This window comes from Hemitrygon akajei, chromosome 8 (genome assembly GCF_048418815.1).
Source record: "Hemitrygon akajei chromosome 8, sHemAka1.3, whole genome shotgun sequence".
NCBI lineage: Eukaryota > Metazoa > Chordata > Chondrichthyes > Myliobatiformes > Dasyatidae > Hemitrygon > Hemitrygon akajei.
In genome coordinates, this window is record NC_133131.1 from 43,354,927 (window position 1) to 43,380,419 (window position 25,493).

General features: G+C 39.6%; 1 protein-coding gene across 4 annotated transcripts in view; it reads left to right on the plus strand.

Annotated features, from left to right (window-relative positions):
• Positions 1-25,493, plus strand: part of LOC140731838 (general transcription factor II-I-like) — a 160,804-nt gene that overhangs the window by 115,339 nt on the left and 19,972 nt on the right. For 3 of the 4 annotated variants that reach the window (XM_073053725.1, XM_073053724.1, XM_073053726.1), the window contains 6 exons: positions 3,362-3,472; positions 18,025-18,090; positions 20,350-20,533; positions 22,188-22,237; positions 23,379-23,459; positions 24,425-24,502. In XM_073053725.1, coding sequence (XP_072909826.1) covers positions 3,362-3,472; positions 18,025-18,090; positions 20,350-20,533; positions 22,188-22,237; positions 23,379-23,459; positions 24,425-24,502 — 570 coding nt within the window. The remainder of the gene's footprint in view (positions 1-3,361; positions 3,473-18,024; positions 18,091-20,349; positions 20,534-22,187; positions 22,238-23,378; positions 23,460-24,424; positions 24,503-25,493) is intronic. The other variant, XM_073053727.1, reaches the window with a different exon arrangement.

The following is a 25,493-nucleotide window of genomic DNA, read 5'->3' on the forward strand; positions in this document are numbered from 1 at the left end:
GAAGGCAATGGCAAACCACTTTTGTTAAAAAATTTGCCAAGAATAATCATGGTCAAGACCAAGATTGCCCATGCCATATGACACAGCACATAGTATTGATGTGACTTATCTTCTTGCTCTTGATATGTATACAATGCCTTGGGAATCTCTTTAATCCCACTTGTCAAGGACTTCTGGCTTTCATAATTCCAATCTTGAGTTCATTTCTGTCTTCTTTATAATCCTCAAAGGCTCTATTTGACTCTAGCTTCCTAAATTTTACATACTGTTCCTTTTTCTTCTTGACTAAATTTGGTCACTTATGGAATTCCACAGGTGTCAGTATTGAGACTGCTTTTTTTCTGTTATGTCAATGATTTGGATGAAGGAATTGAAAGCTTTGTGGCCAAGTATGTGGACAATATGAAGATAAGTGGAGGGGCAGGTAGTGTTCAGGGTGCAGTGAGTCTGCAGAAAGACTTGACCATATTGGGAGAATAGGAAGAGTGGCAGATGGAATATAGCGTAGGGAAGTGTATGGTCATGCACTTTGGTAGAAGAAATAAAGGTGTACATTATTTTCTAAACAGGGAGAAAATTCACAAATCAGATGTATAAAGGGACTTGAGAATCCTCATGCAGTGTTCCTGAAAGGTTGAGTCAGTAAAGAAGGCAAATCCAATGTTCGCATTGATTTCAAGAGGCCTGAAATATATTGTATATATTGTATATACAAATATATTGTATCTCTATAAGGCATTAGTCAAACTGTACTTGGAATATTGCGAGCAGTTTTGGGCCCCTTATCTAAGAAAAGATGTGCTGGTATTGGAAAGGATCCAGAGGAGGTTTATGAGAATACAAGGATTAATGTATGAGGAACATTTGATGGTTCTGGTCCTGTGCTTGCTGGACTTTAGAAGTTGGGGGGGGGGGGGGGTGAATCTCATTGAAACCTATCAAATATGGAAAGGCCTAGACAGAGTGGATGTGGAGATTGTGTCCTTTAGTGGGTGAGTGCAGGACCAGAGGACACAACCTCAGAATAAACGGACATCTATTTAGAACCCAAATGAGAAGGAATTTCTGTAGACAGAGGGTAGTGAATTTTTGGAATTAATTGCCACAGATGGCTGTGGAAGCCAAGTTATTGGTTATATTTAAAGCAGAGATTGATAGTTTCTTATTAGTAAGGGTGTCAACAGTTACAGGGAGATGGCAGGAGAATGGGATTGAGAAGGATAATAAATCAGCCATGAAGAAATGGTGGAGCAGACTTGACAGGCTGAATGGTCTAATTCTGCTCCTGGGTCTTGTGGTCATTGCCTCTGTCAACATCTAAGGTTCTCTTAACTTTTCCATTCTTGTCCATCCTTCTTACTGGAACACACCTGTCCTGTACTCTGCTGTTAGTCTTCAAACAGAAAATGTCAGATGTAGACTTGCTAAAAAACTGCTGTTCCCAATTAACTCTTCTTAGCTCCTGCCTCATTCTCTTGTAATTTACCCTGCTCTAATTTAATACTCTTTTCCAAGGACCATACCTATCCTTTTCTATACCTATCTTAAAAGATTGGGTTGCTTCATCTGCTGAGGATGAAGATGTCACTGTTCCCCAACGGTTCACCTGTTGAAAAGTCAGTCACCTGGCCAGGCTCATTACTCAACACCAGGCCCAGTATGCCCCTCCTCGTGTTGGACTATCTACATATTGATGTATGAAACCCTTCTGAATGTACCTAACCAATTCTGCCCCATCTAAACCTCTTACACTTAAGGTCCTAGTTTATATTAGGGAAGTTGAAGTCTTTCCTCCTCCCACCTCTCCCTAATGACAACAACCCTGTTGTTTTTACACTTTTCCTTAATCTGCCTGCATATCTGTTCCCATATTACTATGGGGGCAGGTAGGGGAGAGTTGTAGTACAATCCCATTAGTGATTGGACCCCTTCCTGTTTTTTTGTTCTACCCATGTAAGCTCTGTGGACGAGCCCTCCATTATGTCCCCTCTGAATGCGTCTGTGATACTGTCCCTGATTAGTAGTGGAACTCTCCTTCCTCTTTTACCTCTCTATCTTTCTAAAACATTGAAAACCTGGAATATTGAGCACCCATCCCTATCCCTGTCTCAACCAAGTTTCTGTAAAGGTCACTACTTCATAGTTCCATGTACTGGTCTATGCTTTTAAGTTCATCAACTTTACCCATTGTACTCCTGGCATTAAAAACACACATACTCTTCAAGCTGTTTGTCCAATGTATCTATTACTTTGCTGCTGCCTGCCTGTTTTTACTGGTCCTGACATCTACCTCCTTCTCCATCCTTCCACATTCTGACCACGTGTTCTGATTCCCACACCCTGCCAAATGAGTTTAAACCCTCCCAATTAGCACTATTGAACCTACTGTCCAGGATATTGGTTCCACTCCAGTTAAGATGCAACCTGTCCCTGTTGTACAGGACACCCTGTCCCAGAAAAGGTTCCAATTATCCAAGAACCCGAAACTCTACCTCCAGGCACCAGTTCTTCAGCTAGTCATTCATCTGTAGTATCATCATATTGCTGCCCTGACAAGCATGAGTTTTACATTGTCACCAGTTTGATAATAGGATCTGCTATTAGAAATGAGGACTTGAAATAATAATTTGTAGAACACCTGACAGGCATAAAATGTCACATGCCTGCTCATACATCCAAAGTTTCTGATCATACAGAAATTCACAAGAGCCTCTCATTTCACAGTTAAGTTTAGTGTCCATCTGGTGTATTTCATGTCTGCCTTCTGAGTATTGTAGCAGTACTTTTACACCCTTAAATGCAAATTTTCTGTACTACACGAGGAGTGTCCAATACTTCAAATTGAGCTTTTCAGTGTCCACAGATAGGAAATAATCTCTCCTCCCTAAGAAGCAGCATGCAAAGTTCTCTCTGGAGTAGAATTCTGTGCATGAGTACACATTATTGGAGATGTGAAGGTTGGCAAAACATTGAAATTCAGTACCCGAATTTGTGCTTTAGTTAACAAGTTTAATCACTTGATTCATTGTCAATCCTTTAGGTATAAACCTTTTATTTTGGATTAGAATTTTTCATGGTTTGTTTCTGTTGTGTTTAGGTACCAGTATTGAAATTAATAAAGTGACATTAACTGACAATTTTGCTCAGTTCAGAATTGGTATTTGGTGAGCTGCATGCTTTTGGATCAATAAGTTCCAGCAATAGCCTTGTGCACAGGTTTCTGAATGTACTAGACACTTGGTTAGTGGTCTGACACTTTTAAACTTGTGCAAAGCAAGAGATTTACTGTTCTGTAAAATTTTTAATAACTTTTTGAACCATACAGTTTTAAATACTTAGAATGCTGCATTTGTATCTACAGCTTCTGATGAAACACCACCAGTCAAGACAGTTGGAAATAACACTCAAGCAAATGGTTCAAATGTTGCCTCAAATACCATGTTCAAACCAAGAGGCAGGGAGTTTTCATTTGGTAAGAAAATTGAATGAATGCATTGTGATATATAATAACAAGGGATCTATTAAGAACATTTTAAAAGTTTTGAATAGTGGATTTGTGTTTGTGAGTTTGTTCTTAAAAATTCTAATGCAATATCTTGTTTAATTCCTTAAGGTATTAGCAATAGATGTACAGGATGTCAGTCAGACAATTGAAATGTCAGTAATTTTCTTTGTTTCCTTAGAACTGACATGTCCCAATATAACAATTCAACTTTGTTACATTAAGAAACAATTCTGGATCATTTGGTATCTACTCCCACCATCAAATGGCAACAGTTTTCTTATTTTTTTTAAACTAATTTTGCTAACTTAACCATTATACCATCTCCATAGCCTTCTGAAAAAAACTCTTGTCTTCTCACATATTTCTAGGAACCATCTTTTGAATTGATTTTTTAATGCATTTCTACAAACCGACTACAAAGAAAAAAACACAACAGCAAAATGAGAATTAATACAGTGCCAAATAAACATATCAAAAGTATAATTCATAACAATAAGGAAAGAGCACCCAGAATAAAATCATATAAAGTTGGTATCCTCCCCTCCCTCCCACTAGGAACCTCTGGGCCAACCATTACATTATGTAAAAAAAAGAAGAGAACTTCAACCCCCCCAAACTGTAAATATAGTTTAAAAAAAAGAATAATAATGCCTACTATGAAAACTATAATGTAATTTCCATCAAAAAGAAACCATAAAACTTAGAGGGGAAAAAAAAGCTGAAAGTAAGGGATTAAGAAGAACAAGCTTAACCTAAAGAGGAGTTATGAAAATAATCAAGAAAAGGTCCCCACACCTTTTGAAATTTTATGTTCAAGTTGAGAAGGGAGTAATTAATTTTTTCAAGATCTAAACAGGACATAATATCATTAAGCCATTGAGCATGAGTGGGTGGGGCAACATCTCTCCACTTAAGGAGAACTAAGCGTCAAGCCAAAAGAGAGGCAAAAGATAATGTTCACCGTTTAAGGTACCAAAAAGGGCAATCAGAGGATTAGGTTCTAAGTGGCAATTAAGAATATGGAATAAAGAAGAAAAAACTTCTCTCCAAAATTTCTCTAAACTAGGACAAGCCCAATACATATGGATAAGAGAAGCCAAGCCACCTTTACACTTGTCACAAACAGGACTGATGTCAGGATAAAACAGCGCCAATTTAGTTTTTGACATATGAGCCCTATGTACAACCTTGAACTGTAAAAGACAGTGGCAAGCACATAAAGAGGTTGAATTAACTGACTTAAGAATTGAATCCCAAACCGCATCAGATAAAGAAATATTTAGATCATGCTCCCAATCAGTTCTAATTTTATCAAAGGGGGCATGCCTCAAGGTCACTAATTTATCAGGAATAAAAGATATTAAGCCTTTGCCCAATACAATTAATACAAAGAAACAGGTCCACAATGTTTTTCTCAGGCATCTCAGGAAAATTAGACAATAAAGGGTTAATGAAATGTCTAATTTGATGGTGTCTAAAGAAGTGGGTATTAGGTAGATTAAACTTTACAGAGTTGTTGAAAAGTTGCAAAACGATTGTCTATGAAAAGATCTTCAACGCGCCTAATGCCCATTCTATACCAATCATGAAATGTTAAGTCTGGCATAGAAGGTAGAAAAAGATGATTATATAAGATAGGACTGGAGAGAGACAAACCATGAAGGCCTTTAAATTTTTTAAACTGAGCCCATATTCTCAGAGTACGTCTAATAAGAGGATTAACAATTAGTCTAGGCAAATGACAAGGAAGTGCAGATCCAAGAAATGCAGAAATAGAGATATTCTTAGTAGAGTTCAACTCCATTGCCACCCATTTTGGACAATCAGACTGATTATGAAAAAAGCACCAAAAAGTAAGACAGCGAATATTAGCTGCTCAATAATATAAACAGAAGTTAGGTAAAGCCATAGCACATTTTTTAGATTTTTGAAGGCAAGCCTTATTGTGTCTAGAACGTTTGCCCTTCCATAGATAGGACAAAATGATACAATCTGAGGAGTCAAAAAAAGCTTTAGAAATAAAAAATTGGTTAAGACTGAAATAAATATAAAAATTTAGGAAGGATAATACATTTTAATAACATTAATACGACCTACCAGAGACATAGTGTAACCATTGTGTCAAACTCTGTTTAGGAGCCTTCTTTATGTGAGCTGATATGAAAAATGCTGCTCTGTCACATTTTTGTTATACATCATGTGTTACAAACCACAAGTTTAAAGTCAGGATGATTAGAATGGTTTCCAAATAGGTAGATAACTCTCAAATGCCTGATATTAAAGAAATAGTTTTTTGCTGATCTTTGGAATGGTCCAAGAAAATTTTGTGCTTTCTAAAGTGTTCGTTCTTCCAAAGTGGCGTGGATATTTATCTGCTTTTGTTGGGGTAGCCCAGAAAATAATAGTACTAGCAGAGGTCAAGACTTCTAAGCTTGAGCATTTTCTCATAATAACCTGCTTGGAAACAAAGTGTCAACTTGCATTTGGTGAACAGTGATTCTGTCTTTTGTCTTCAAGTGGAATCAGTTTGATTTAATTAGCTGATAGTGTACTGCAAGTATTACTGGACTGTAACAATGAATGATCATGGAATTGGGAATTGAGTTGAAATTCAAGTCACTAGTATGTAGTTTAGAATCTGTTTGCTACAAACTCAAAAATAGCTAAATGCAAAGTGAAACAGGATGCATTTTTATTTATTGCTCTAGCTCTCCGATGTTTCATTGGTTAATTATTTAAAGTACATCAACTGACACCCAAATGAAATGCCCCAAATAACAACCTGAAATTTGTACTTCTGCTGGCACCAATTTTGATATTTACCCAGCCTATTTAACCTTCAGTAAATTGATGGAAGCTGTCATTGACAGTGATGTCAAGTGTCACTTACAAACAAATGAAATGATCTGGGAAATTTGAAAATTTGAACAGCAAATGCTGGAAACATTGAGGCAGGTGGGATCTGTGGAAATCAAGAGTTAATGTTTTAGGTTGAAAGCTGTCAGAGTTCTGTGTCACGTTTTTCACTGTCTGGTTTTGGTTTCTGTGGGCTATTAGCTCATTATGGCCTGTGTGCTAACATGGACTAAGGAGCTTAATTTCATAAAGACACCCTGATAGAAGTAAAGTCAAAGGGCATGTAAGGAAATGTACTCCACTGATTGGAGTCATACCTCTCACAAAGAGGTGTGGTTTTGATTGTTGGGCATCAATCATTCCAAGCAAGACCTTACTATAGGAGTTCTGTGGGCCAGTGTTATAATGCCAACATTCTTCTGCTTTATCATTGGTTGTGTTACGAACCCCGTAACTGGGTCACTTACCAGTAAAGATAGAGAGGTCTGTTAAAGCCTGATGTTACGATTTTTAACAGTATTTATTAGTAAAAATACACAAAAATAATATCAATGCAAACATACAGATAATATACGTCATCAATACTAAATCTAAAAGTGCGGGTATAATAATAATGAGAAATAGCTCTATCATTGTTTAGGGGATAATATATTGTCCGATGAAAATATAAAAGTCACTCAGTTCATTCAGGCTGCAGCCTTTTGTTGGAGAGAGAGAGATTTTTAGAAACTTGCCGGCTTTCCTTTTTATGATTTCGATCCTTCGGGAGTCCCGTTGGTGTGGCCGTTCACTTGTGGCCTCTCCTTTAGCTAAAGCGGTTCTTCCGTGGTGAGACTGCCAATTCCCAGGCAAGGGAAAAGGACGCACGCGAGCCCCCCACCGGCTGTCGCTATTAAACGCTGTCACGGGATTTCTAGCGTTTCTCCTGGTGCGTCTGAAGGGGTTGTTCCCCAGACCCTCTTTTATCCTTACTCACGGGGTCTCAGATGTCAATCAGGTTGGGATGATGCAATCCCTCAACCAGCCCACTCTGGTCATCCCCTGAGGGCTTCAATGAATAGTACAGTACTCAATACAAATTCCGTCTCCAAGAGACAATGGCCGTTATCCGTGGCTTTGTCTCGCTGAAGCCAGGACACATTCCAAAACCTTGAGTATTCTCTCTCATTTCCTGGTCCCAGACCCGAATTAATAGCGATCTTGCGATTCTCAAAAAGGAGCGGGCGACTTTGTACCCTTCGGCCCCTCAGAGATGTGGCACATTCGTAACAGTTGGAAGTGGGGGGTGTTCCCTGAATGCACAATGTTCTGTTCCATGTGCAACTCCTCTGCAGATGTAGCACCCCAAAGTACCAGATACTGACCAGTTGCAACATGATAGCATTGAACCAGTGACTCTTGACCTTGCTAAATCCTCTATCATCACTGTACAGTACTGGGAAAGATCACCATTGAGCAGAACCTTGGCAGGGCCAATGACATAAAAGCCATAGCAACAAATGCAGGTCCAAATCTGGCCAATATGTGACCAGTGAATGACCACCTTGTACCCAAAGCCTATTCACCATTTGTAAGATTAACACCAGGTATGAATAGAATACTTACCGCTTACTGGCTATCTACAGCACCAACAACTCTTATGACAAGTATTAGATCCTCAGACAAAGCAGTCTACTTGATTTGCATCCCATCGTCCACCTTAAACATGGGATTTCTTTCATTACCAGCATATTGTGGTTACAATATATAGTCTACAAAATGCATTTCAGTTCCTTAGACTACCTTAGCAGTATCTCTTAAATTTGCGACTACAGGTTTCCCCCGCTATTCGAAGGTAGTAAAGTAAAGAAGCAATTTACCATTTATTTATATGAGAAAAATCTGTGAGCGTTTGCAGACCCAAAAAATAACCTACCATATGATGCCAAATAACACATAAAACCTAAAATAACAGTAACAGATAGTAAATGCAGGAATGATCTGATAAATACACAGCCTGTATAATGTAGTAATACTTTTCTGCAATTATTGCAGCACTGTCCACCGCAGCGAAAATCTCACGCAAGTGCTCTCAGCAGCACTCGTGGCAAAAACACATGGTGCAAGCTCTCCCGGCAGAAACACACGGCACAAGCGCTCCCGGCAGAAGCACTCTTTCCAGTAACCTTTAAGCTATGAAGCTACCAAATAACACATAAAAATACAGTCTATATAAAGTAGAAATAATGTATGCCCAGTGTAGTTTCACTTACCGGAATCGGGAAGACAGTGAGCACACTGATGATGGTGTGTTAGGCTGAGTTGTCGGAGGTTGGGGTGGTGGGAGGTAGAGGAGACTGGGGTGTCGTCTCATCGTCGTCTATTTCCATCAGGGCAGGCAGGTCACCTTCTGTGTCTGCCTGCCTCAATGTCGAAGGTCGAGTTTTGTCGTCTGCTGTGGCTGATGTGGAAGACTTGAAAAATGACAGTATGCTTGACTGCTTAGCCTCGCGCATTTTTCTATCATACAGTTCTTTGTTAGCACTCAAACCATCCTGCAAATATGCCCTAAACCTATGTACCCTTTCAAAATTAAAGTCATACTTTTCTGCAATCATTGCAGCGTTGTCAATCACAGCGAAAATCTCACGCAGTTGCTTCTCATTCAGTTCCTGGACGATTTCACTTTCGGGCTGTTTGCTACTGCATTCGGTTTCAGTTGTCATTCTTTCCTCTTCATCAGTTCTTCATCTCTCAGTTCTTGGTCATGCGATGCCAAAACCTCTTCAACATCATCTTCGTCAACTTCCACAAATCCTTTGTCAAACTCACTATGTCCTTACTTTGTTCAACACGATCGAAGCACTTAATTATGTCTAGTTTTATGCTAAATGTAACACCCTTACGCACTCTTTTAGGCTTTTCCGATACCTTAGAACTTGCTAACGGATGCACAAAATAAATCGACATAAAGCACAGATGCTCACAGGCATGCGTTTAAGCAATGCCGGCTAGAATGCAGTTCTGGGGGAGGAACTTGGCTGCTTGGCGTGTGCTGCCTTTTTTCGTAACAGTGAAAACACCTTCTGTTAGCGAAAACTGGTAGCTAATGTAGGTCTTTCATAACAGCGAGTTGATGTAAAGCGAATGTTCGAAAAACGGAGGGGAGGCACCTATATTACCATGAAGGCAAGAGTAGCAAGTGTATGCTTAAGCCCCGCCCCCCTTAATTTACATGCCATCCTCACTTGGAAATATTGTGTGCCTGTGGTGTTACATGGATGGACTGGGCTTTATTCAAAGACTTATCTATAGATCTGAATGAATGCACCATGATTGTCACGGACTTTATAAAAATTGTTGTAGACTAATATGCCCCACAAAATCATTTGAGTCTTCACCAACCAGAAGCCCTGTATGAATCATGTGATCCACAATCTGATGAGGCCCAGATCGGGGCAGTCAAGTCTGGTCACCAAGAAAGTTACAAAAGGTCCAGGTACAATCTTTAGAAGAGCTATCTCTGAAGCGAAGTGATAATTCCGGACTAAACTTGAATCAACAAAGGATACTTGACATTTGTGGCAGGGCTTGAATGCTGTCACCTCTTATAAAGTAAAATCAAGTGACATAGATGACAACAGAGCTTCGCTTCGAGATGAACTCAATGTCTTCTCTGCTCCCTTTGACCATCAAAACGTGGAGGAACCTACATGAATTCCCATAGCCCCCAATGACCTGCGATTTCAGTCTCTGAGGCTGATGTGCGAGCATACTTCAGGAGGGTGAACCCACGGAAAACATTGGTCCAGCTGAGCTATCTGGCCAAGTATTAAAGACCTGGTACTGATAAACTGACTGGAATGCTCACTGAGATCTTTAATCTCTCGCTTTGGCAGTCTGACTAACTGACCTGATTCAAGCACACTTCACTTATACCTAAGAAGAACGTGGTACCTGCCTCAGTGACTATTATCCTTTAGCATTTACATCCAAGTAAAGTGTTTTGAGAGGTTGTTGATTAAACATATCCACTCCCTGAGAAGTTACTTGGATTCACTCCAATTTGTTTACTGGCACAACAGGTCCACAAGAGATGCCATTTCATTGGCTCTTTACTCAACCCTGGAACATCTGGACAGCAAAGGTGCATACATCATGATGCTCTTTATTGACTACAGCTCTGTATCCAATGCCATTATTCCCTCAAAACTAATTAATAAGCTTCAACCCCTTGGTCTCAATACTTCCTTGTGCAATTGGATTCTCTATTTCCTCACTTGCAAACCCCAGTCAGTTCAGATTAGCAACTGTATGTTCTCAATGATCTCCATCAGCACAGGTGTACCACAAGGCTGTGTGCTTCGCCCCCTGCTGTACACACTTTACACTTATGGCTAAACACAGCTTCAATGCCATATTTAAATTTGCTGACTACACCACTGTCATAGACCAAATCAAAGTTTGTGAGGAAAATGTCAGCAAGACTGAGGAGCTAATTATTATGTGTCTATCCATGGCCGCCTCTACTGTCAAGATGAAGCCACATTCAGGTTGGAGGAACAACAGCTTATATTCTGTCTGGGTAGCCTCCAACCTGATGGCATGACCATTGATTTCTCTAACTTACGTTAATGCCCCTCTTCCCCTTCTTACCCTATCCCCTATTTATTTATCCCCCCCTTTTCTCTTTTTTTCCTCTCTCTGCCCCTTTCATATTCACTCCTTGCCTGCTCTCCATCTCCTTCTGGTGCTCCCCTCCCCCTTTCTTTCTCCCTAGGCCTCCCGTCCCATGATTCTTTCCCTTCTCCAGCTGTGTATTCCTTTTGCCAATCAACTTTCCAGCTCTTAGTTTCATCCCTCCCCCTCCTGTCTTCTCCTATCATTTTGTATTTCCCCCCTCCCACTTTCAAATCTCTTACTATCTTTTCTTTCAGTTAGTCCTGACAAAGAGTCTCTACCCGAAACATCGACAATACTTCCTATAGATGCTCCCTGGCCTGCTGTGTTCTACCAGCATTTTGTGTGTGTTGCTTGAATTTTCAGCATCTGCAGATTTCCTCGTGTATGAGCTAATTATTACTGTTAGGGCCAAAAAATTTGAGATGAAAGTAAGCAATTGAATGGTATTTGTTAACTTATTACCTTTACCACATTGCACATTAATATAAAAATGACCATGCATTCTATCAATGTTTCTTAAAAACAAATAAGATCCTCTTCACATATACTGCATATGAAATTGCTAAACAAATAATCATCTCATCAAAGATGCTTACGTTGGTGGGAAATGAACTAACACTAGAACACATTCTGAGAAATGGGCAACCCAACCTAAAATTTTCGTCTTAAACTCTCAGAAAATCAGTCTCTAGAAGTTGTTTTTTCAAAATTTCACATCTTTATTTAAAACATTAAAAATATATGGTGATGTGGAGTGGTGGGGAAAGTTCTACAAAACAATTAAAATGTTAAGTTTTGTATGTTTTGAAGAAAACATAAATTCTGCTGGGGGTTGTCTTTCCTGGCAAACTGCTCAGTGCCTTCCATTTCATTGATATCATATATTAGAGACAACAGTCTGTCATATACCATTCAGTTAAGTTTTCTAATACACGGTAACAAACTACAACAAATTCAGAGTGGATCAAATTAAAGCGATTTTTATTATTTTACTTGCAAGGGAAGATCTGTCTCTACACAAGTTACTGTCTGGAAATAGCATCAACCTCATAGCTCCAAACAAACCACTTTTATACTTTACAGAGAACAGTAATTAATTCCATTCTGTAACATTCCTCCATTATATGCATCTTGATCTGGTTCTGACTGTAATCTGAGAGGCCCCAAAGCTCGGTTGGATATGATTGCCTCTTTTATACGTTCAAATATTTCCTCAGCCTGTGGGGTATAATGGATTTGATTGACTGGAAAGGGGAAGTTTCTGGAGGGGTATAGCAATAGCAGCGTAATCTAAAAATCCACTGTCCATGGTACCCAATCATTCCCAGGAAACATTTCATTTTCCTATGTGTCATCGGCTGGGGGGCTTCACCTACTGCTTTAATCTGAGTCTTTATCAATGGTCTTGTATCCTACAATAGGGTATGTCCCAGATAAGTAACTTCTGGTTGTACGAACTGTAGTTTCTGCTTCAATACTTCATGACATTTTAGATGGTTTATGTAAAAGCTAGAGGGAGTCCTGCTCACAAGTTCCCTTGCTTGAGAAGGTCAGCAGGAGGTCATCCACATACTGTATTACAGTAGAGCCTCTGGGGAAACTCTTTACCTTCTTCCACTTGAAATTTACATGACAAAACACTGATTGCATCAAAGCTATTTTCCAAGGAATCGCAAACTCAAAATCAATGTTGAAGGTCTTGGGTGACATATTTTATGTCCTATGAAAAAGCAGTCTTATTATAAAGCAACTTTTAGAATTGTTCCCAAAAATATTTGAATTTTTCCAAAAGTGTTAATTTCTAATTCCCAATTTTATTATCTACCAATGAGTGATTTCCACAAATGCCCATTTCCGTCAGAAATGTGAGCATCTCATATCCTTAATGCAGATGCACAAAATTTCCATCTCAACTCGCATTACACTTGGCCAGTGTGGGGTCTGAGTTTCTCTAAAATCAATTCCAATGGAAAAATAAAGAAACACAAACCAAAAAAAAAGTAGATAAAGCAAAAATCCAAGTAAGTACCCCCTTTCCCCCAACCTATGGGTTCCCTGTTGTTATTACCCATAACAGTCAATATCGTATTCTTAAATTCCTTATTTATTCCCCGAGTATGTCACTGCTTTGGCAAAGTGGACTGTATGTTCAGTTGTAAGCACATTATAATCCATCTTCTTTCTTCATTTATCATCTGGTTTGTATATTGCTCTCTGTTAACTCATTACTTGGAACGAAACACTAGAATCATCCCCAGGCACGCATGTCTAGACATCCTTAGCAATATCCCTCATCTTCTGTACCCTGACTGGGGTAGTGTATGTTATACTTTGGTTCTTATTTCCTGCCCCGGTCCTCCCTCTGATAATAACTGGTGGTGGGGTGCAATCATGCAGTTGGTAGCACAAGTTCTTTTTGGTTGTACGTTGGCTTGGGAATCCTTGTGAGGAGGCTCCTTATCATAGCCGTATGTGGTCACCTTGCCTGCTAAATCATTCCAATCCATATCTCCGTGCTCATCCTCTTCCTTTCTTTCAGATCCAAAAGTGTATATTATTCCTCTGAGCAGTATATTGGCTCTGCAGCTTTTGTATTTGCTTCTCTTTTCATGTGGTGATTTATCTTTCTGAATTGGGGAAGGATGCACGCTGACCCATCGTTTACTTTATCCTTAATTTGTTCTATGTACGTTTATCAATATTCTGTCAACTTACCAGTTTTCACTGCAGTGTACGGTATGGTTTAATAAATTTCAGTATTTAGTTCTGGTGCCTGGTGTGCTGATAACCCTTTCACTATTAGATGGTCTTTCATTCATCTGTGTAATGATGAATCATTCATCATTCGATCTGTGTAACTTTAGGGAGTTAGGAAAGAGGCTGAAGAGTAGGATGTCCACGGTGGTAATCTCTAGATTACTCACAGTGCACGAGCTAATGAAGTTCAGAACAGGAAGATAGCGCAGATGAATGAGTGGCTGAGGAGATGGTGCAGAGGGCAGGGTTTCAAGTTCTTGGGTGATGGAATCTTTTCTGGGGAAGGGTTGACCTGTACAAAGTAGGACGGGTTGCACCTGAAGTGGAGGGGAACTAATATCCTGGGAGGGAAGGTTTAAACTAGATTTGCAGAGGGATGGGAACCGAACTGCAGAGACAGAGGATGGTGCAGTTGGTGTTGAAGTAGTGACAGCTTGTAGGGAGTTTGAGGAAGTATAGGCAGATGATAGAGCAAAGAAGCACTCAGATGGCTTGGGATGTGTCGTATTTTAATGAAAGGAGTATCATAAGTAAGGCGGATGAACTTAAGAGCGTGGATGAATACGTGGAACAATGATGTTGTGGCCATTACAGAGACTTCAGTGACTTGGGCAGGAATGGCTGCTGAATGTGCTGGGCTTTAGATGTTTGAAAAAGGACAGGGTGGAAGGCAAAAGAGGTGGGGGAGTGACACTGCTAATCAGGGATAGTATCACGGCTGCAGAAAAGGAGAAAGTCATGGAGGGATTGTCTACTGAGTCATTGTGGGAAGTCAGAAACAGGAAGGGGGCAATAACTCTACTGGGTGTTTTTTATAGACCCCCCCCCCCCCCCCAAAAGTAACAGACATTGAGGAGCAGATGGGCAAGCAGATTCTGGAATGGTGTAAAAATAATAGGGTTGTTGTGATGGGTGATTTTAACTTTCCTAATACTGACTGGCATCCCCTTAGAGCGAGGGGTTTAGATGGAGTGGAGTTTGTTAGGTGTGTTCAGGAAAGTTTCCTGATGCAGAAGCCAACTGGAGGGGATGCTGTACTTGATATGGTATTGGGAAATGAACTTGGTCAGCTGCCAGGTCTCTCGGCGGGAGAGCATTTTAGAGGCAGTGATCACAACTCTGTCTCCTTTAGCATATCCACGGAGAGGGATAGGAGCAGACAATTTGGGAAAACATTTAATCGGGGTAGGGGGAAATATGCTCATAGGCAGGAACTTGGGAACATAAATTGGGAGCAGATGTTCTCGGAGAAATGCACGGCAGAAATGTGCAAATGCTCAGGGAACATTTGCATGGCGTTCCTTATGGCTACGTTATGTTGAGGCAGGAGAAGAATGATAGGGTTAAAGGAACCATGTGTACAAAGGATGTAGAAAAGCTGGTTGAGAAGTAAAGAAAAAAGCTTATGAAAGGTTTGAGAAACTAGGTACTGTTGGAGCTCTAGAAAATTACAAGGGTGCCCGGAAGGAGCTCAAGATTTTGAGAGCTAGAAGGGGCCAGGAGAATGCCTTGGCAAGCAGGATTAAGGAAAACCCCAAGGTATTCTTCAAATAGGTGAAGAGCGAGAGAATGAGCCTTGTGCGAATAGGACCAATCAGGAGCCAGAGTGAAAGCACGCATGGAGCTGTAGGAGATCGCAGAGGTACTTAATGAATACGTTGCTTCAGTATTCATCAGTGAAAAGGACCTTAGCAATTGTGGAGATGCGCGAAGCGCGTGAGTGTATAGATATTAAGTAAGAGAATGTACTGGAGTTTTTGAAAGGTATTAAGTTAGATAAGTTGCTGAGATCGGACAAGATATACCCCAGGCTTCTGTGGGAAGTGAGGGAGGCGATTGCAGAGCCTCTGGTGATCTTTGCATCATCAATAGGGATGGGAGAAGTACCAGAGGATTAGAAGGTTGTAAAGAATGTTCCCTTGTTCAAGAAAGGGAGTTGAGATACTATAGGGAATTATAGATCAGTGAGTCTTACTTCAGTGGTGGGCAAGTTGTTGGAGAAGATCCTGAGAGGCAGGATTTATGAGCGTTTGGAGAGACATAATCTGATTCAGGATAGTCAGCATGACTTTGTCAAGGGCAGGTCATTCCTTATGAACCTGATTGAATTATTTGAGGATGTAACGAAACACATTGATGTAGGTAGAGCAGAATATGGATTTCAGTAAGGCATTTGATAAGGTTCCCCATGTGAGGCTAACTCAGAAAATAAACCTTGATTTGTGGATCCAGAATTGGTTTGCCCATGGAAGGCAAAAGGTGGTTGTAGATTATTAGTATTCTGCATGGTAGGCCGTGACCAGTGGTGTTTTGCAGGAATCTGTTCTGGGACCCCCTCCTCTTTGTAATTTTTATAAATGATCTTGATGAGAAAGTGGAAGGGTGGTGGTTAGTAAGTTTGCTGATGACACAAAAGTTGAAGGTGGTGTGGATAGTCTGGAGGGTTGTCAGAGGTTACAGCGGGACATTGATAGGATGCAGAACTGGGTTGAGAAGTGGCAGATGGAGTTCAACTAGATAAGTAGATAAGTGTGAAATGGTTGATTTCAGTAAGTCAAATTTGAAGACAATATAATATTAATGGTAAGATTCTTGGCAGTGTGAAGGATCAGCGAGATCTTGGCGACTGTGTCTATAGGACACTCAGAACTGCTGCGCAGGTTGACAGGGTTGCTAAGAAGGCGCGCGGTGTGTTGGCCTTCATCAACTGTGGGATTGAGTTCAAGAGCCATGAGGTAATGTTACAGCTATAGAGGACCTTAGATCCCACTGAACTGTGTTTAGTTCTGGTCACCTCATTACAGGAAGGATGTGGATACTATTGAGAGAGTGCAGAGAAGATTTTTGTGCATGATGCCTGGATTAGAGAGCATGCCTTATGAGAATAGGTTGGATGAACTTAGCCTTTTCTCCTTGGAGCAAAGTAGTATGAGAGGTGACCTGATGGAGGTATACAAGATGATGAGAGGTGTGTGGATAACCAGAGGTTTTTTCCCCCAGGGCTGAAATGGCTAACATGAGGGGGCATCATTTTAAGGTGCTTGGAAGTAGGTACAAGGGGGATGTCAGAGATAAACTTTTCACACAATGAGCAGTGGGTGCATGGAATGCACTGTCAGTGAAGATGGTAGAGGCTGATACAATAGGGTCTTTCAAGAGACTCCTAGATAGGTACATGGAACTTAGAAAACTAGAATTTCCCTACTGCATAGCCCTCTAGAGTAGGTTACATGGTTGACACAACATTGTGGGCCAAAGGGCCTGTAATGTGTTGTAGATTTCTAAGCTTCTATGTCCCTGACACTGAATCATCCAATACTTCTGTCTGCATCTCTTTCACATGTCCCAAACACTGGGTGAACTCTTTTCTTAAATCAGTTACTGTCATGTTAAATGCGTAGGAATTTTGATGAGAGAAACTTATTCACTCAAGACCATAGCATTGATTGCAGTGTAAAGGGCAAAATCAAGACAAAACTGAAGTCTGCCAAGGCTAAAAAGAAACTTCTGCCACTCCCCTAGGTAGTTCTGTCCTCGGAATTCCTTGTGTTACTGTCGTACCTAGACAAGTGAATCTTGGTGGAACTTACAAATTCTGCTGTGTACCATTCAGCTAGGTCTTTTAATATATAGTAACAAACTACAACAAATTCAGAATGGCCAAAATATAGCAATTTTATTATTTTACTTGCAAGGGAAGATCTAATTCCAAACAAGTTATCATCTGGAAATATCTTCCATCTTACAGTTCCAAACAAACCACCTTTTACAGAGAACAGTAATTAATTCCATTCCATACTATTTCTCCATTACCTGCATCTGACATTTGTTCTTTAGAAGCTGTGTCCTGTTTACCTTTGTTGTTAAACCCCTGCCTTAAAACGCACATCTCCTGTAATAAAACATATACAGCTTCCTATAAGCCTCCATCCAAACCAGCAAAACACATTGCATTTTACAAAAGTTAAAAATTCATGAAGATTTCAGGGTTGTAGCTTTATTTCTACGAATCTAACACCCGGAACTAAGATTAAAAGTCAAATAACGTAGTCAATATGTCTGAAACATAAGTTATGTACATTAGTTGTTCAGGAACTAGCTTAAGGTCTGCTTCGCTCCCAAGTAAGACATTGTGTACACACTGAGTTTGAGTTTCTACCTATTTATTGGAATCCACTGTACTTACACGTAGAGGTGTATATTTGTAGAGTCTAAACATAATGAATTTGCTGCTTTCTTTATAGAACAGTGGAATGCCAAAATTACTGAGTTGAAACAACAAGTAGAGGCGCTTTTCAATGAAAAATGTGGTAAGTAATTGTTTACTGAAAGGAAATTGACTTTGGAAAATACAATGCCCTAATTATAACCATAAAAAGTTAGCAATATTCTATGCTTTTATCTTGATGGAAAATTGTGCAATGTTTAAAAAGTAGCATGATTCACAGAAACTATTGGTTGTTGATTATTAGACAAATTGTTAGGGCTCTTATAGCTGCTTGCATTAAGAGTATAGTGTGACAATTAGACACATCATTCCTCCTTGGATCCTTTCAGCAATCAGGAATGTTACTTCCCTTTTGAACACCCTAGTTCAGTTTTAAATAAATTTCAGCCAACATCAACTCTATACCCACAGGATCTTTTCTTGCAATAGCCAGAGATGCAATTTGCTACTTTTATTTTCTCTCTTCCTACAATCCTCACGAAGGTAAAACATCAGTTTAGTTGTGGTACTTGTAATTTGTGTGATGATCTATAGTACATAGAACCATAGAACATTACAGCACAGAAACAGGCCTTTTGGCCCTTCTTGGCTGTGTTGAACCATTTTTCTGCCTAGTCCCACTAACCTGCACCTGGACCATATCCCTCCACACACCTCCATGTACCTGCCCAAGTTTTTCTTAAATGTTAAAAGTGAGCCCGCATTTACCACTTCATCTGGCAGCTCACTCCACATTCCCACCACTCTCTGTGTGAAGAAGCCCCACCACCAATGTTCCCTTTAAACTTTTCCCCCTTCATCCTTAACCTACATTCTCTGGTTTTTTTTCTCCCCTAGCCTCAGGGGAAAAAGCCTGCTTGCATTCACTCTGTCTATACCCATCATAATTTTATATACCTCTATCAAATCTCCCCTCATTCTTCTACGCTCCAGGGAATAAAGTCCTAACTTATTCAACCTTTCTCTGTAACTCAGTTTCTCAAGTCCCGGCATCCTTGTAAACCTTCTCTGAACTCGCCTTATTAATATCCTTACCGTAATTCGGTGACCAAAACTGCACACAATACTCCAAATTTGGCCTCATCAATGCCTTATGCAACCTCACCATAACATTCCAACTCTTATACTCAATACTTTGGTTTATAAAGGCCAATGTACCAAAAGCTCTCTTTACGACCCTATCTACCTGTGACGCCACTTTTAAGGAATTTTGAATCTGTATTCCCGGATCCCTCTGTTCTACTGCACTCCTCAGTACCCTATCATTTTTTTACCATTGATACATGGCAAAACTTAAATTAAACCAGATTTGAGTATTGATTTCTTGAGCATCTTTCATCCAATTAGCAAACTTCAAATCATTACTACTATACTTTTGTGCTTAGTATCTCTGAGTCTTCAGTCATTGGCCTAGGACACAGTTCCATTGAAAGTTATTGTAGATGTGGAACAGCGCCTCATCTTCCATTTATTTATACAGGTTACATTATTATGGATTCATCAGCATGTTCAGTAATTTGATATTGACATTCTATCATTTTTAGATCTTTTTCTCTTATTTTCTTAATTCATCTCGTTATTTTAGTTAAATATCTTATTTAGTGTATTTAGTGTTTACAAGACTATTTCAACAAGAAGAGAAAGCTTTTGGAAAGGGTGACAAGAAATCTTAGAGTGTAATAGTAGAAACATAAACCAAATAACCTTGTGACATTGTGTCACTGAATAAAATCATATGGAATAAGTGAAAGAGAAAAGTAGATAATATACGGTAACAGGATTTGATGGTGATTGGTTCTTGCAAACTGAGCTGGATATAGGTATGGATTTAGATTCTGGCTCAGAGAATCTGACCAAGTTTGACATGGTTTGCCTGGTCTCTGCACTCTGGCCCGCTTGTATGCTCCATGCACTTCTGTTGGGGCCACATTGTAACAGTGAAGTATCATGGCTAGATCGTTCTATTAAGGAATTGTGGATTGCCTAGAGATGACTGGCCCCTTCCCAGAACAGCCAATTTATATTTCAAACAGAAAATTCCACACCAAATGGGATTTTAGCAGACTTCATTTGCATCTGTTAACACTTTATTTCACTCTCCATAGTCTTTCATTTGCCTTCTACCTGTTCTCAGACATTTCCGTGTCTCTGCACCAAAGTGTTTTCTACCTTTTCCCAATTCTGACAAATGGACAATGAGATAAAACACTTTTGTTTTTCTCTATCAATGCTATCCCAAGTGTATTACCAGCATTTAACCTTTTTAAGCTGTTATCTACAAAGTTTTCCTTTTGCAAAATATGCTGCCAAATCCTTTTAGTAATATGTTCTTCTCTTGCAGGTGAAGCATTGGGGGTTTCAGAGCCTGTGAGAGTGCCCTATGCACTATTTGAATCACATCCTGAGGATTTCTATATTGAAGGTTTGCCAGATGGTGTGCCTTTTAGAAGGCCATCAACCTTTGGAATTCCTAGATTGGAAAAGATACTCCGAGCAAAGGCTAAGATCAAATTTATAATTAAAAAGTAAGCTTGCATTTACTATCTTACAAATTGATTTGAAATAAAATGTCTCATCATAAATACTTTCAAGTGAGGTCAGATTGAGTTACTTCATAAGACTGATATAGCTATAGCAGCCTGATCTTATTCTACAGTACAATTCAAAATTAGTTTTTAAAAATGCAAGTTTCTATAATATTGTGACAACATACTACTTATCAGATTTCTATTAAGCATGTCAGTTTGCTTTTTCATCCCTACATGGATGGAAGCAATCCTGGTATTTGTAAGAAAAATAGGTTGCAGGGGAAACAAATGGGGAAATAGGTTTATTCCAAGAGTGGCAAAGAGTTGCTGGGCTGTATGTCCTCCAGTGTTGTAACCAAAATGAAAAATAAATTTTCCTTACATGGTGGAGGTAAAAAAAAATGATTGGGCTGGATTGTGGTTGACTTGGCTTGCTTCTGTGCGACTGTCACAGCTGCACTCTGTTGCCCCACAGCATGAATTAAGCTCCAGTCTGTGCTGCTGTTTTTATCCCACAAAAGCAAGAATTCAGTAAAGCCATAAAGAAGCCTTAGCTGACAAATCCTGGGACTCCCCTGATGACTTTCTAATATCTTGCTTTTTGAAATATTTCTCTGATAATCCCCAAAATGTAAACTTTTTATAACACAATTTAAAAACTCATTTAACAAATTACAATGAAACACAAACTATTAACCTTCACTTTTCCATTCAGGACGGGCATATCTAATAAAAGGTTAAAGGGCTGGATACAGAGTGTATCCATTCTGTCCCTTAGATCAGTATCTGACCTTTATCATATTTCTGCCTTACAAACCTTTAAGAGGGGTTTCAGCAAGCTGTTTAAATAATTGGAAAAATTACACTTTTATGAATGAGGGGATAGTTAATTGGAAGAAATTATACTCAAATGTTACATCATAATGGTGAAGGTACATCTTTCTGGGCAGTGATGTTGAATCCTATCTACCTATATTTTTAAATACCCTTGTTAAAATGAATGAGGATCATGACAGTGAACTAAAGTTGATAGTTGAGGGAGAGGAGATTAATGGATAAATGTGTAGGTTTGAAAGACTAAGCAGATTGTTAACAAACAGAAGATTCTGCAGATGCTGGAAATCTTCAGCAACACACAAAATGCTGTAGGAATCCAATAAGTCAGGCAGCCTTCTGAAGGGCCTTGGCTTGAAACTTCAACTGTTTGTAGCCCTTCATAGGTGCTGCCTGACTTGCTGAGTTCCTCAATAAGATTACCTAGTTCGGCCATAAAACTGGATTAGGATAACTTTAAACTATACAATTTTTTCACTTTGAACAACAGTGATTATGTCTGCCAGATAACTTGGCATCAGTTAAAAGGATAAATTAATCTTGGAAAAGGGAAATTGAGATTTGTGATATGATTTTAGTGTTTCTGGGTAGGAAAGCTGAGATCTTCATGAACTACAAGACATGTTGAGAGAAGCAAGATTGATTATCATACAGAGGCCCTGGATGGAGCATGTTTAAACATTTACTGAGTATTTTGTTGCTGATGGCTCTGGTCTTGTTAGATAATGCCATCACTTGATAGTTGATGTTGATGATTTGTAAGGCAAATTCTGACGTGTAATTTTACCTTAAAAGCTTACTTTTTTTTCCTCAATAGACCTGATATGTTTCAGACTGCATTACAGGAAGCCTCCAAACGGCCCCTGAGTGAGTAAACTATTAACTTGTATGTTTTAGTACAGCTTGGTATGTAGGAGAGGCTAGACTTCAGTACTAGGTTAACAGTTTTTCCAAGTCTTCAGATATTGTTCAATCAAGGCTCCACCACATTTAACTAACTTTAAATGTCATGTACTGTAATAGAATATAAATTTTACTGTTAATCCTAATGGAGACTGTTCTGCTAGAGTAGTGGTTGCCAACCAGTCGATCTTTTAAGACTTCCCCAGTAGATCCCGAGAAATAAAATGCGCACCAGGCAGAAAAGACAGGAAGCAAAACCCTGCAACCCAGAAACAACCTCTCCCCACAAACAGCTCTCCGCAGCGGGAGCACCACTACATCACCATTATCCTAATCGTCATCAACCTATGTTTATAATGCTCACATTACAACACTTCTCCCCCTTCAAATTCCAACATTCCCCAAATGTAAAGGAACTGGGAAACAAAAAACAGCGCTCTTTAGCTTGCGTATCTCTGAAACTTATACTAGTGTCTCAGTAACAGTTTACCAATACAAAACACCTGAAGAACATGGCAGATTCAACATTCAATCTAACAAAGGATCATTCATATATTCAGTCTGTCAGGAGGTTTGTAAGGGCGCTATACTGCAACAGATGAAAATTATTAAATCTAAGTACAGGAGCTGTCTAACTGACAGACACCTCACAGACTTTCTCAGACTGGCTGTCTGTAGTTATGAGCCAAATTTTAGGGAACTAGCAGAAAGTATACAGCCCCAGTCAACACTGAGTGCAACAGTCAATTTTTATTCATTCATTTATTTCGTGTTGAAATAAAATTAAATAACAAAGGTGTTGTAATATGAACATTATAAAAATAAGTAATACCAATTAAGATAATAGTAACATAGCAACATTCCTGCTACGGAAAGCCGCCTCCAAAAAGATACTGCTTTCGGGGCTGCGGGGCTCCACTTCCGGTCTCTTCTTCCTGGTGCGCATGTGTGTGTGTCTAAACGATTTAGTAGGTCGATCTTGCCTTTCGCTAAGGCTGAGGTAGGGGATCTTGGGCCTAAAAAGGTTGCCAACCACTATGCTAGAGGAACTTTTATTATCAGTTGCTTGTAACTTTACTTGAGCCGTGTGTTTCCCTCTAAACAGCAAGGTCGCAAACATCCTCTGAGGAGAAAATACCTGAAGTGAAAAAGGCAATGCCTGCTACTTTGGCTCCAGCTGTTGCAGGTAAACCTTGCCTCCACCTCCACCATATATTGAGTGTGAAATGTCTTTTTAACATGAAGTATTTTTTCCTGCTATTTTACTTATTTTATTCATTTCTCAGAAACATCTAGAATTTGCAATGCAGGATGCCATGGTTGTGAATATAGGCTTGGAGAATGTAAATCTGTTCAGTAGATATCAGCAGCTAATAATTTCTATTAAGGTAAATCATAGAAAGGTTACAGCACATTCCATCTTGTCTATGCTGCCAGATCAGCTCAGTAATTCTAATCAGTTTAGAATGTAAAGGACAGTACAGTGCTGGAACAGGCCATTTGGCCCATAAGGTTGTGCTGAGCCAGTTAAAAAAACAAATCAAAAACATCCAAACACTAATTCCTCCTACCTTATCCCTTTATCTTCCTTATGTCTATGTGCCTATCCTGAAGTCTCTTAAAAGCCTCTAATGTATTTGCCTCTACCACCATACCAGGCTGTGCATTGCAGTTGATCAGTTCTTTTTGCTGCTCGCAGTATTGCCAAGCTTTGTCATCTGCAAATTTAGAAGTTGTGGCTTGCAACATACAGTGCTAGGTTATTAATATAGTACTGGAATTACATTAATCTATTGACCTGATTCACTGTACACTTATAACTAGTCCTTTAAAAAATAAATCAGTTACTACAGAGGACATATTAATTTACATATAATGGAAAATTAACACTTGTAACAGCTGATTAACTTTTGAATCCCATAATTGTATTTATTGGGAAAACATTTGGCTCACTACTATTGCAGTGGGTAAAATAACCTGGTAGATGGTGATGGATATTTTGGCTCCAACTCATGTACTGGAGGATCATGCCAAAAGGTTCAATTTTCCTAGTAAGGATATTTTATATTTTAATTCTTTGCATATTTTATTTTTCTGTTTAAATCAAAGATCAGATGGTGAAATAGACTCTTGAAATTTCTCATGATGCAGGTTTAGCAAATCGAGCTGGTGGGCTACCGACTGCAGCAGGTGTTGAAGACCTTAACATCATTCAAGTTACAGTCCCTGGTAAGGCACTGTATAGCTAGCTGTGGGATTTCTTCTGTCTCGTTATAAAAAGGATATAAGAATATAAAACGAGCAGACTTGGAGAAAACAGGGAATTTTTTGGCAGCTCAAGTGCAGTGGGTATGAGTGTCAGAGCCCTACAGAAGTTGGGGGAAAGTTCCATCTTTCTGGACTGCGCAGGTATGGGAAGAAGCCTAAACTCAGTTATAAATAAAGGGAAGGTAGGCTTAAACAGAGCTGTTATTGCCATTAACAGGCTTTGGAACAGGCGGAGGCATAGTTAAGAAGAGGTAAGCCTTTTTTCAGGATGGAATGCTCCACCTGTCGGATGTGGAAATTCAGGATACTTGGACAGTTTTTTCTGATGACTACATCTGTGGGAAGTGCACCTAACTTCAGTTGTTGGAGCTGGATGTACTTGGATCATTCGGGAGACTGAAGATATTAAAGATAAGAATTTTGAAGAGGTGGTCACACCCGGAGTACAGGATTCGGACAGTAGATGGGTGAGGTAAGGGGATTAAGAAGTCAGTATAGGGTTCCCTTATGGCCATTTCCCTCAGCAGCAAGTAAACCTGTTTTGATACTGTTGGGGGTGGGGAGTTAATCTTTCAGATCGCAGCAGCAGCAGCCAGGCTGGTGGCACTGTGGCAGTTCTGAGGCTCAACAGGTAAAGGTAAAGTCGGACAATGTGGTAGTTAGGGGGACAGAAAGGAAATTCTGTGTCCGCAACAGAGACACCATGATGGTATGCCTCTTGGGTGCTAGGGTCCGGGATGTATCAAGAGTGGCTGCAGGATATTCTCAAGAGGGAAGGGGAACAGCCAGAGGTCATGGTGCATATTGGCACCAATACCATAGGTAGAAAAGGGGAAGAGGTCCTATGCAGTATATAGAGTTAGGGAAGAGGCTGAAAAGAAGGACCTCTTCTTTCTTCTTACAGAAACATCTGCATGATCTCCAGATTATTCCCTGTGCCACAGGTTAATGC